This window comes from Prinia subflava, chromosome 1 (assembly GCF_021018805.1).
Source record: "Prinia subflava isolate CZ2003 ecotype Zambia chromosome 1, Cam_Psub_1.2, whole genome shotgun sequence".
NCBI classification, from domain to species: Eukaryota; Metazoa; Chordata; class Aves; order Passeriformes; family Cisticolidae; genus Prinia; species Prinia subflava.
This window is the reverse complement of record NC_086247.1, coordinates 23,660,728-23,674,312: the sequence shown is the minus strand read 5'-3', so window position 1 is coordinate 23,674,312 and position 13,585 is coordinate 23,660,728. Positions and strand designations below refer to the sequence as shown.

The window sequence follows — 13,585 nt, the reverse complement described above, 5'->3', positions numbered from 1 at the left end:
TTATCTGCTGTCATTTTTGCCCCAATGTGGATCCCTCTCTCATCCTGATGAATTACCAGATCTAAACTCCTGATGTAAAATACAATATCTTTATGTAGAAAAGAAGAAAAACCCCTTTATATGTATTTTACTGAAGTGGCACAATGCCTTTTGACACTTGACATAGCTTATCTTGATTATATTTAGGGGCTCTTTGGAGACTTCTGTGCGTAGCTCTGCAACAATCCAAACACGGGCATTGCCGTGGGTGCCATTGCGCCAGAGGAGCGCAGTCCCTGTCAGATGACTTCTCTGCTGGGATAGCCTGCAACAGTGCTGCAAGCAGGGCAGCCAGTGAGAGTGCTTTCGGTGCCTGGCAGGGGAATTCCAGCCCCGTGTTTTCATCTGCAGTGACTCCCTCGCTGCTGGGAACAGCTGCAGCTTTGGATGTGAACAGAATCAGCTTTGCAGGATTAAATTTAGACGGCTCTGAGTGCAGTGTCATTGACTTCAGTACGTGGCTGGGCTTACAGGTCAGGTATTTCCTTGCTGCAAGGTAGAACAGCAGTGCTTGAATGTCACACACAGTTGCATGGTATCAAGAAGCAATTTGGGTATTTTGGCGGGTATTTTGTCCACTGATGAAAGTGGAGACAACAGAATTTGGTTAGGAACAGCAGTTATCTTAGAGACATTTAAAAAAACGGTGGTAAGCATTAACATTCAAAAAATAATGATACATCTGATTCTCTAATTTCAATTGTAAGAAGTTGATATTCTGTAAGGAAACTGGGGAAAAATTATAGAGGTGGGATACTTGTCAGAAGCCAAAGGTCTGTGCAGGAAAGGATAACAGTTGCAGGTGGTATTGGGGTGAAGACCCTCCTGTAGTGGAATAGAGCAGGGCGGGAGATGCAGAACTGACAGAAAAAATCTGGACATATTGAGAAGTGCAAAGTCACAGGTTGTTTGTTTGTAAGGAAGGGGATCAATGGGTGAAAGAAGGAAGATTCAGAAAAATGGAGGAAATAAATGACACATGAGTCTCTTGTACTGTAGAGGGCGGGGAGGATGTGAGCTCCTTGGCAAAAAGAATGGTAGGAGTTGTTTCAGAACAGTCCTATTACAGTAAGTAAAACAAAAGGACACATGGGAAATGTGTCTGGGAAATCACCAGAACTAATATCAAAATGACAGAAAAACAGTTACATTGAGATTAGCAAAAGGGCTGGGCAGACAGCAGGCAGGAAACAAAAGGATTGCCAGAGAGGAGGTGAGTACAGCAACAGTGTGCTGGGAGGAGCCCTGAGAGGTTGCCTTGGTTCAAAGCACTCCAGTACCTGCCTGTAGATAACAACACCGATGTCATCTGGAAGGTGACATTTCGTGAAAAGACTGTGCTTAACCAGTCCCAAGACAACAGAATGGCCAGGGACAAGCAACTGGAATGGGAGTACACAAATACCAACGGCCTCAGCAACGCATCACAGGAACCTGACCAATTGGTGCATGCTGTCAGACCAGATGCTGCAAGCAGGCAGGAAAGAGGATGGAATGGGAACTGTGACTGGATAAGAGGTATTTTAGGGAATGTATTAGCCAAGAAAGAGAAAAATAAAAAGTAATAGCTCTACAGTAGCAATTAGTGACAAGTGGCTTCATAAACAAATGAATAAATAAAACAAGGGTTAGCCAGCGACACAAAAGACATACTGGGAATTAAAAATACTTTCTAGGGTACAGTTTCACCTTTGAAAAGAGTTACTATACATAATGCAGCCTGCTGTAGCAATAATTTGGGGAGTCTCATACTCCTAGATGGACAGAGACACAGGATGAGACAATAGGATGGAAGAGAGAAGAAAAAAGTGCATAAGCCAGAACAGAACAAATCACAAGTAAAGGAACAGGTGCCCATCCAAAAATCGTTCTCACAAAGACAAGGGCTGCGTCTCAATAGCCAAGCTGGCACTGAGAAAGAAACTGCCTAGGACAGATGATTAAGTTTCACTGAAAGACGAGCAGCCAGCCAAGCCAGAACTCTCTGTCTGGCGTGCTCCACCATGAAGTCATTTCAGAAATGTTCTGGGTTTTTGTACTAAAGTATAAATGTTTTTCTAAGAAGCTGCAGTAAACTAAGACCTGAAACGGAAACTGCACAAAGAAATCTTATGCCGTTGAATCCTTCTGCTCCAGGCCAAGCAGAGGTCACAAAGCAAACTCCCTGTGTGAGGACCAACCTCACTCCTCAGATGCTGAGTACAGATCACCTGCAGCCACTACTGAGGACAAACCTCCACTTCACAAATGCTTTACTCAATGCATCAAAAGTCAGAAGAAAAATGCACAAAGAAAACCAGGTACTCTAAACCTCTGACTAATAGGGCACAATTATCTTAGTTGTTTCCTGAGACCAGGTTCACATGGCAAATTTCAGCTACTGCTTTTAAAAACTGGAGGGATTAATTTGACATTTTAATGCCTTAAATTGCAGTCTCTGGCATCAGTGAATATCAATTATAAAATCTTGGACCAGAGAAAGTGAAAATTACTCCAGCCATCAAGTGTCAGGCTTGAATTTGGTGGCAGCCCTCACAAGGAGAACCAGGCTGCACCAAACCACAGTAAGGCAGGAAGAGGACACCAGGGACTATGGGGACAAGTCAGTGGCTGACAGGATCCCCAGCAGTGGTGAAACACATCTGCTCCCTTCCTGCCAAACCAATGTCTATGTGTTAATAAAAAGTGGTGCAAGCTATGAACCAGCATAAGGAATGGTGATGGAGAAACACACAACATGCACCTTCATAGAAATCTCCAGCACACAGCTGAACAACCAGGTGACATGATGGGTGAGCAGCTGGCTCACAGGTCAGATGCAAAGAGTTGCAGTGAATGGGGTGACATCAGGCTGGCAACCTGTCACTAGTGGGGTTCCACAGGGCTCCATCCTTGGCCCAGTTCTTTTCAATGTCTTCATTAAAGAATTGGTGTCACCATGAGATTTTCCTAGTTTGCTGAGCGTTCATACTAAAGTAGAAGTGTGCAGCTTCTCATGCTCCTTAATGTAAACAGAAGATCATGTTTTGTAAATATTGCCATTGTTATGAATTCCTTCTCCAAGAGAAGGGAAGGTTGAATGACAGCCTCCTTGACCAATGTGGGTAAGAGGTGGGGATGCCCACTCTCCAACCCATGGTCACCTTGCTGGAGGTATAAAATAGGAAGAATAAACAAGGCATCGCTTCTGCCCTGCTGCTCTGATCAACCCAGAACTCCGGCTCCAGTGTGTCTTTCTGGTTAGGCTCGCAGTGATAACTTGGACGTGGGACTCAAAGTCATGCTAAGTAAATTTACCAACACCACCACCAAACTGGGAGGAGCTGTCAACTCCTTTGACAGCAAAGAGGCACTGCAGAGGGATGTCGACAAATTAAGAGAGATGGGCAATCACCAACTGTATGAAGTTTAACAAAAGTAAATGCCGATTACCTGGGATGGGGCAATCCTGGATTTACAGACAGCCTGGGGAACGAGAGCCCGCAGAGCAGCGCCACAGAAAGGGACCTGGGGGTCCTGGTCAGTGGAAAGTTGAATGTGAGTCTGCAGTGCCCTGGTAGCCAGGAGGGCCAACCATGTCCTGGGGGGCACAGCATCACCAGCTGGGCAAGGGAGGGGATTGTCCCGCTCTGCTCTGCACTGGGGCAGCCTTGCCTTGAATGTTGTGTGCAGTTTTGGGCACCACAATATAAGAAAGATATAAACCTCTTAGAGAGTGTTCAAAGGAGGGCCATGAGAATAGTGAAAGGCCTTGAAGGGAAACTTCATTAGGAGCAGCTGAGAAGAAAGGAGGAGAGTGAGACAAGACCTCATGACTGTCCTCAACATCCTCACAAGAAGCAAGTACAGATCTCTTGTGATCAGTGACAGAACTTGAGGAAATAGCATGAAGCTGAGTCAGGAGAGATTTATGTTAGATATGAAGAAAAGGTTTTTCACACACAGGGTTGCTGGGCACTGGAACAGGCTCCCCAGGCAAGTGGTCATAGCACCAAGCCTTCATTAGTTCAAGATGCATTTGGACAATGCTCTCAGACACATGGTGTGATTTTTGGGGTGTCCAGAACGGGGCCAAGACTTGATGATCCTGATGGGTACCTTGCTGGCTTTTTCCCAACCTGGAAATTAAACTTGAGATAATTTTAGTAAGGAGGTAATATAAAAGAGGATCTTTAATGAAGGCCTTCAGGGGCAGTTATGAAAACATGTCCACAAAAGCCCACCCTCTCCAGGGGTGAGTACATTTTTATAGGTTTTAGGAAATTAGCATAATTGATTAAAAGCACCTATTAGGAAGACAAGTGGTGATGCAATTCCCCCCTCCAGGTCAAGCCCCTTCTCCGGAACCCACCCTTCAGCACTAGTTGTATTTTGTCCATGAGAATGTATCTCGAAGAGTTGCTCTTGGTCTTGGTTCCCAGAAAGAACCAAGAACCAGAACCACTGGGGCCTTGTACCCCCGGGGCTCAGAGCTCTGGAATTTGTTTTGTCTTTCTGCTTAGGAAAAGTACTGAGAAAACTACCTACTAATACAATAGGTGACAGAGTTACAAATATATGTGTGAAGAATACAGAGAACATAAAAAAGAAAAAAAAGGCAAAACCAAAACAGCATCACCCTCTCACTCAGTATATTCCATGATTCTGTGATCTCAGTGAAAATTTCAAGAAGCAGCATCTCAATGAAGTTGGAAACGAGCAACTGAGGTCTTTAAGAATCAAGTGTATTACAGGATTTTCCTGCAGAAAGTTAGTGTTGTTTACCCTGCGTTCCGTGATTTGTCATGAACAAAATTGTGTTGGAGAATTATGCATTGAAAACAGAGATTTTAGAATAGAGATTTCACTGTGAAACAAGAGGGGTTGTCACACGGGCCAAAATCACCAGCTCATGGAGGGCAGGCTGCGACAGCCACACGAGCCGGCTGTTAACAGCGCCTTGATCCGCCGGATCCGTACGGATGCCAGAACCGTACAGAAGCTGCGACGGCGCCGCCCTGAGGGCGACAGAGGAAAAGGCTTCACCGCCCTGGTGTCCCTCAGCAGGAGCTGCCCCCGGGGGCAGCCGGCCCGCGGGTCGCCACAGCGCTCCCTGGCACCACACTCAGCTCCTGCGGCCTCCGACCAAAGCGGGATACCGGGGCTGGTACGAGCGGAGTGGCCATCTGTCCTGCCCTTGAGTCCGGGGAACGGAGCTCCCCGGAGCAGGGCAGAGCTGCCCTCTGCGACATGCCCCGGCAGGACCGGGCGATACCGCCCCGTCGCTGAGGAGTTGCACATCCCGGTGCAGCGCACCTCGCCGGCGGAAGGCGCAGCGCGGCAGGCTCTGGGCGCCGTCGGGGCACGCTGAGGCTCCTCATGGGCCCGGGGCTGCTCCTCCGCCGCCGCGCCCCCGCAACCTGCCCGCAATCCCGGCCCCGCAATCCCGGCCCCGCAATCGCGGCCCCGCAATCGCGGCCCCGCAATCGCGGCCCCGCAATCGCGGCCCCGCAATCCCGGCCCCGCAATCGCGGCCCCGCAATCGCGGCCCCGCAATCCCGGCCCCGCAATCCCGGCCCCGCGCTCCGGCTGCCGCCCCCGCCGCGCTGCCACGTCCCCGCCCGGCAGGGCCAATGGGCGGCGGCGCCAGGTGTGTGTTACCTGCACCACGTGGGCCGGGGGTGGGCAGGTAGTGCCGCGGCCCCGCGCAGAAAAACTCGCAGCCATTGCGCCTTTCCCAGGGGTGCAGTTGGTGTGGGAGCGGCTACCACCCACCTCGGGGGAAAAAGGGGTGGGGAAGGGGGGGAGCCGTCGCCTCCCCCACGCCAGGTCCTTGGGGAGGGAGGCTGCAGCTGGGGTTCTGCCGCTTGGGTCTCGCTTGGGAGCGCCTGGGGCGAGCCAAGTTTCCGGCTTCTTCTCTTTCCCCCCTACTTCTTTTGCTCCTTTTTATCCTCTCTGCTGGCCCGGTGGCACCATGACGGCGTCCCCCGACTACCTGGTGATTCTCTTCGTGACCACGGCGGGCACCAACGGGGCAAGGTTGGGCTCAGACGAGCGAGAGCTGCTCCAGCTCCTGTGGAAAGTGGTCGACCTGAGGAGTAAGGAGGTATTTTCACCCGACGGGCGAGCACCCCGACCTGCTGCTCCCCTTGGCGCCTGCCATGCTGGATGTGGGCAGGGTGGTCTCGGCGCTGGGCTGGTAATGGGTGTCCCAGGCTGGAGCAAGCTCTGGTGGAGGGTAGGGGCTGGTGCTGCAGGTGGGGACCTCCAGCCCGGAGAGCTGACTCACCCCCTCCTCTGCTTTCTCTGGAGCTGGGGCACCTGCATGACGTGCTGGTCCGGCCTGACCACACAGAACTGACGGCTGAGTGCCAGGAGATCACCCAAGTGGATGTGGAGAGCCTGGCACTGGCTCCACCGCTGGAGCAGGCATTGAGACAGGTGACACACCGTAACTGGCTGTTGAGTGCTGGTCTCCCTTGGGCGCTCTCCCGTGGGGTAGAGGTGGTACCATCGTCTGCTTATCCCCACCAGCAGAGCAGTGGAGCCTGGTACGGGAGCATCACAGACATGTGTGGGCCAGGAAACCTATCTGTCCAGGGCTTTGTGGGCCTTCTTTCCTTGCCTTTTCTTTATTTGCCTTGGGAGGAACTGAACCCCAAGAGAGGAAGGTTGGGGGCAGCTATTTCCCTACCCTGCTGTCCTGCCGTGCTGAACCCTGAGTCTCAGCTGAGGGTGAGCCCTCATCAGTGTTGGAAGAAGCCAGCTTTAGGTGTCCTCTGTTAAGGCTTGTGCTCATCAGTCCTGGGAGGGTGATGGTACTGTAGCCTCGAGATTACCGAGGAAGCGTGTGTGATTCCCATTGAGGGTAGGGCTGAAAGCCAGTCTTCTTTCTGACATGCTTGAGTGCCCTGCCCCATTACTGCCTCAGCTCTCTGCACTCAGCTTTGTCCTGTTGCAGTGGTCTTGCGAACCGTGAAAAAGATTTTCTTCTGTGATGTGGTCTGTCTGTGTAGACATATCTCATTAGAAGGGGAAAAAGGCTGGTGTCCTTGTGAAAAGATTTATCGTGGAAGTTAGCACGTGCTTAGCTAGTAAGAAGCAAATTTACAGAAGTGAAGGAGTAAGCTTATATGAAAAGGAATTTCAGCTCCATGTTCCTGCTGCCCAGGAATAACATGTTATCAACTGATGACACTGCCAAGTGGAGCCACTCTGATCTCATAACATAACATGTATGTCTTTTCTTGTTCCTGCCAACAGTTTAATCAGTCCGTGAGCAATGAGCTGAACATTGGTGTAGGTACTTCTTTCTGTTTCTGCACTGATGGACAGTTGCACATTAGGCAGGTTCTGCACCCTGAAGCTTCTAAAAAGGTATGTAGTTGTAGCTTAAGTTTGACTCTTAATGTGCTTTTTATGACTTCTTGCAAAACAAATGAACTTCTCTCTAGTATGAGGGTACCTCCACACAACCATAGCACAAACATTGCTCATGTGTAATGTGCTTACCAGGCTAAAGAGCCTGTCTGTGTGGAAGGCACATACAGTGCCCTGTCCTTATGCAGTCTTGAAATGCCTTTTAAAGTTAAATCAGAAGGACGATGCTCTTAAATGTCTGAGAAAGGAGCAACTTATTGACAGTACTTGTAGCTTCTACAGGGTTAACAGGTGGGATTTGGGGGATTGTTGCTAAATAATTAACCATTATAACCATGAACTGTTTTTTTAAATTTTACATTCATGCCTAGTTATAGCGGCTTTCAATCTTTGGGTATTGGGTTGACACTCCAAGGGCGGCGTTAGTATTTGTAAGGAGCTGAACAGAAGTTTGAAGCAGGCTATGAGTGATTATTAGTCCTGTAGTCTGGAGTTTTCCATAACTTCAGAGTTGCCAAATCGCTAACAGTGTTATGAAGTCCTGCCTGCCTGCTTTTAGTGATAGGGTTGCAGCAATATGTGAGTCTCTCTGGTTCCGAAATAACTGCCTTAATGTTAATAACACCTCATTTTGTGGTTTGGTATGAACATGCATTGCTCTGTAACTGAGCTGTTCTGCTCCTCTCATTGTACCTGACTTCTGTGTGCATCAGTTTGCTGCCCCATCTTTGAAGGGACACTGCTGCAAGTGTGTGCTGTTAAAAAAGTGATACTGAATGAGCTTGGTTGTAATACTTCTTTGTGCTTTAAGTATTGGTAGCTTTTAAGGCTTAGAGGAGAAACAGTGAGCATTATGCACAGTGAAGGGACAGTTGTTATATATGTAACTTGTCTTCTATGACATATAATATGAGAAAATGTGGAGACTGGTTTTTAAAAGACTTTCTTCTTGGCTAATAAAGTGAAACCTGTCATCCATTTAAATTATGTGGATAAAAGAAGGGACACATCCTACAATTAAAGTTGGTTTGATGTCAGGGATCCTTTTTCTGTATCATTACAGAGTCACAGACAGAAATCAAATCTTCATCAAAATATTCTGTTGCTGTTTTGTTAAGAAAAGTTCATTTGAAATTTGCTCTGTGCTACCTGTGAATTAAATAAACCAGATGCTTATGACACTTGTAATATTTTTAATGAATATCCTAATGCAGGGATTGGAGTGTGGGATCACTAAAATCCAAATAGCCAGTAATCTCTAGGCTTTTGAGAAAATATTTATTTCTAAGATATCTATTCTGAAGCCATCTAGCAACTCCTTGTATTCAGAGAATAAATTGGCATCAGCCATTCAAAAAAGAACATAAATGAAGTACAGAACTTCATTCCACATCAAGGAAGAAAATCATGCTAAAACTAGAGCAGGAAATGTTGGCAAGCCCAGCTATATTTTCATAAGCCTTTAAAGAGTATCGTTTGCCTAAAACACCTGTCCATATGCTAAGATAAGCTCTAATGTTTTCAAAGCAGAATTTGTTTTAGAGCCTAAACTGCATTCTTTGGGCTCCCTGAATGTGCTTTCACATAGGCTGCTGTGTTATAATGCCAAACATGCCAACTAGTTGTTAAATCCCAGAAAGCCTTTATGTGTAGTCTAGAAAGGCCTTGCAGGCAACAAACAGCCAGAATGAATATGTAGTATTCTGTCTGGGGTGAAGAGCTAACTGAAGGAGTAAGGGTTTGCATTGGTTTTGACAGCTGCCCCCAAGACTTCTCCATTTCTTCTCCTTTCCACTCCCTCAAAAATTAAAAGTATGTGGTAGATGTAGTGGTGGGGCAGGAAAGGTTTCATTGACTTATAGTGGGCTATATAACTTGCTTCTGGCTTTGTATCCTGCAGTTAAAGCAGTTACCATGCATAGGCTGACAACCTCTGCACCATGTCAAACCTTTTGCACAGATTTTTTTATTTATTAGAAATAAATATTTGAAGTGTGACTATTCTCTGAAAGCAGCCTTTTCTATAAACTAAAATATCTGCTAGGCTTGCAAAATTTGCTTGATTCTACAAACTGGGCTAACCTCTGGCTTTATCCAGTTAAAATTGCAATCAAGAATTGATGATAAATGTTGCAGTAGGAAGCATTTGCTCTGCTACATATATATTGGATTTGAAGCTTTAGTAATAATGGCAAATGCTTCTCTAGCTGTGCAAAAACACATTTCTCCTATTAAACAATATAAGGAGAAAGCTGTTTATGAATGTACTTACCTGGCTAAGAAGATCTATGTGAGTTTCTCTGTAGCAAAGATTGTTTGTTTTCCTATCTATTCTAAAGGTATTGTTATAAAGTTTGGTATCTAGTCACAAAGTAGGTTAAACACACCCTAACTGACTTTGTTCCTTCTACAGAATATTTTACTGCCTGAATGCTTCTATTCCTTTTTTGACTTGCGGAAAGAGTTCAAGAAGTGTTGCCCTGGCTCACCTGAAGTTAGCAAACTGGATGTTGCAGCCATGACAGAATGTATCCTTTTAACAGTGATTGTGTCTCTGCTGCTGTTACAGTCTTGGCTGAATTTTAGGACAGAGGTGCATGAGTAATGCTTGCAACACATGTTTAGGGATGGTATAACTTTAATGAGTGACTCGGAGCTGTACTGAGTTTTCTCACAAAGATAAAGATAAAAGCATGTGAGGATGAATGCTTCCATGGAGAAAATCCTGTATTTCTTCTTTACTTCTGTATATTTTCTTTACCTTCTTTATAGTTGTCTCTCTTTAAACATCACAGTTTAGTGTAACCAGCACACTTTTTTCAAGTTGCTGTTGTGAATTGTAGTATTAAACTTTGGGTGTTGAGTTTCATAGCATCAGTTAGATTTTTACTTTAGGCAAGAGCAAATGTTGGGAGACCACCTCAATTTTCAGGAGACGAGATGGTTATTCTTGATGTGACCTGGTAGTGAATCTCTAGCACAGGGTGAACCTAAGGCAGGGATGCTGTTGGAACATGTGGTATTCAGTCTCCTAGAAGGTGCAAATGTTAACCTCACAGGGTGAGGCTTGGCTGGCATCAAGATGCAGTCAGTGGTGTGTTTCCATTTTCAGCTATAGGGATGTCTAAAGTTGCTTTGTGAAGTGGTCTGTAACCCCATCCTGTTTGGCTCTTTCCTAGTCTGAGCTTGAGAGCTAAAGCTGTGATTTGGCCATACCTTCTTCCCTTGCTTCCCTGGCAGTTTCCACTATTGCTGCAAGCTTCAGTCCTCATCCCAAAAATATTCTTGGACACAGAGTTACTGAGCTATTGAGGTAGTAGTCACAAAATTCAGGTACCAAGGAGGAATGAAGGAATTTGAGACGTTTGTGTTTGCTCTTGGTGGTTGATCTTGCTGCTATTGTTTTTAACAACTTTTCCTCTGACTTGTTTATTGTGTCCATGGAGTGGTTACCGTTAAGAGCTAATGTCTGTGGCTTCAGAATTTTTTGGGCTTTCACTGCAGGACTAATATTGCCTGGGGCATAAAATACACATATGGGGTGGATTTTTGTGCTTTCCCATTCTGCTCTGCTTTGTTATCCTACTTAGAGTAGGAATCTGAATCTTTATGTAGGGAACTGATGGTGCACAGAAACTGGATGGTGGAGACTTCTTAAAGTTATGGTCGAAAACATTGTGTAGGGAATGCTTTGACATGATCTGGAGAAATTAAAGACAATGAGCTACTTCAGCTGTTTCAGAGAGTTGCCCTTGGTTTCTCCTGATGTGAATGTCTGGGGTCTGCCTTTCCACTGTGGAAGGAGTTGTATGACTGTAGCTGCCTGGAGTGTCACTGCTCAGCTAAGGCATGGTGATGGGCAGTGTGTTCCCTGCCTGCTGGGAGAGGAGGGGCAGACCACCCTGTGTTACCTGACTGTCAGGAAGTCCCTGAAGAGTCAGTGCTACCTGAGAGTAGTTTTGGCAGTTGCCAATGATATTTTCTCCAAGTTCCTAGAAGCTATCTAAGTCTGTCTAAATGCACTTAGCTTGAGTCCAAGTTCTGGATAAAGTATACTTATTAAGGTATATAAATGTAACTTCATTCTGGTCTTATGTTTATTTCTGTGTCTTGTCTTGTTTTGTAACTGCTGAGCCTCTTATTGTAAACTTGCTATGTTTATGCAACATGGCTGAAACCATCTGTCTCTCCCCTATTATTGTGTGATAGTGTGAGAGCAGAGGATGTGGAGACCAAAAAGGGTAAAACAATTTTTGGTCTCTTTTATTGATAAATATGATAATTTTCTTTCTCCTCACCTTGCTGAAATACATCGACCTAATCTCCTCAGTGTCAGAATCTGTATAGGTTAATTGCACTTGTAGACCATGGACATGTATGTCATGTTTAAGATAAAAAGATTGTTTAAGCAGGTGCTGAGTCTAAAGACTCATTCCATAAGTTGTATCCAGAGCTATTTAGGTTTTCTTCCTTCATGTATGGATATGCTGGGATGGGGGACACAAAAACAAATCAGAGTAAGTGCAGTAGGTTGAAATGAAGCTGCAGATTAGTGCATAGAATCTGATCAAACTCATTTTATTCTTGTAGAAAGTGGGCCAAGAAGCTTCTTGGCATCACAGCTAAAGAGTCTGTATGAATCCTCCATGATTTCTGCTACAGAAACTATCGAGTGCCAGATAAATTAGCATTTGGTGAGGATAGAATGTCTTAGTATGGAGCTAAGATACGGACTAGATATTCAAGAGACCTGCATTTCCAGACTGATAGATGCAAGAGTAGAATGATTTTTTGGGCACATCCCTTCATGTACTTACGTATCCATTTATGTGTGTAACCTGGTTGTGATCAGTAAGAGGAAACTTTTATGATATGAAATAGTTAGGAGAAAGCTGGGTATTAATCTAGAGTAATTTAAGTTATTAAAGTCTTTAAAAGCTTTTGTTTTGATGGGTCACTTTTGATCAAAGAACAAGTTACGGGCAAATGGGGAAGGTACACTACTGTTCCCAGCTGTCAGGGGAGATAACTTCCTACTGCACAGTCAATTCCAGGTACATATTTCAGTATACAGCACACTGGATTATAGGTGCTTGGCTATTTATTTCTTGCAGACAAGGCAAGCACAATCTTGTAAAAAAGCAGAGAGATAATAGACTGAATAACTGGCTAGGTTGTTCTTCTTTTAGAAAGTACTTTGTGGACTTACTCTCTCAGGAGGTTACTTGAAATTTGTGTACAGCAATGAAATCATGCCAAACTCAAGAACTCAGGTGAAAGCTTTACAAATCTTTACTCCCAACTCCTGCAAGAAGTTACACATTTTACAACAAACAGCCACTCATTTCTTTTAGATAAAGGTAAAGCAATGTTTAATATGGTATGAAATTCAAGGGACCAAGGCAGAACTGAGACTAGTTGTAATTATCTGAGTGCTACTGCTGCCTAATGCTTGGTGTGAAAGCAGTTCTTATGTATGAGACAGTTTTCTGGCAGACTGTCAGAGTTGTGTAAGTGTAATGACAGACAGATAAATATGAAAAATTTTGAGTAATAAAACTTGAGAGAAGTGATCATGTTCGAGCAGAGAAAAGAGCTTGGGTCTATTGACTTTTTTTAAAATTTGTAAGCATACAAAAGGAGCAAGGTTGGTCTTGCACCCTCTGTACCTCCCATACTTGCTACACTTCTTGATTTGCAAAGCTTGCTGAGCCAGTTTTCACCCTGTGAGTGCCTTCAGGGTGGAGTGAATAAAGCTTGCATGACTATCCCTATTAGTTTTGCAGAAGACTCATCCTTTGCCTCGAGATTGGGTGTGCAGAAGCCATTAAATGGGAAATAGCTCTTGCTTCCTCCAGTACATGGTTTGTTCCACTCACTTCTGAACTGGATGTGTGAGGATAACTTTTTACTAGGAGTATTTGCCAATGTTGTCAGTAGAAACTCAGGGCATTCCAGAACAGCTTGTTTAATGTGCTGGATATTGTAGTACTACAACTTGGTTTGTTGGGGTTTTGTTGTTTGGTTTGTTTCTGTGTTTTTACCTGGGTGTCTTGGAATCAATAATGTGGAGCACAATTATAACTAATAGAGCTTAACTGGCAGTAAAAAAGCCCATAATTGGATATTAGCTGTGAACCTTGGATATTGCTGTTTGTATTTCCTGTGGTAGTACTTAGGAACTGGG

The 13,585-nt window shown here is 45.2% G+C and overlaps 1 protein-coding gene across 4 annotated transcripts in view; it reads left to right on the top strand.

Annotated features, from left to right (window-relative positions):
- The first annotated feature begins 5,990 nt into the window (after positions 1 to 5,990).
- The window catches only part of ESRP1 (epithelial splicing regulatory protein 1), a 45,252-nt gene continuing 37,657 nt past the window's right edge, over positions 5,991 to 13,585 (top strand). For all 4 annotated transcript variants that reach the window (XM_063390998.1, XM_063391007.1, XM_063390989.1 and 1 more), the window contains exons 1-4: positions 5,991 to 6,124; positions 6,331 to 6,459; positions 7,282 to 7,395; positions 9,812 to 9,926. In XM_063390998.1, coding sequence (XP_063247068.1) covers positions 5,993 to 6,124; positions 6,331 to 6,459; positions 7,282 to 7,395; positions 9,812 to 9,926 — 490 coding nt within the window. In that variant the 5' untranslated portion in view covers positions 5,991 to 5,992. The remainder of the gene's footprint in view (positions 6,125 to 6,330; positions 6,460 to 7,281; positions 7,396 to 9,811; positions 9,927 to 13,585) is intronic.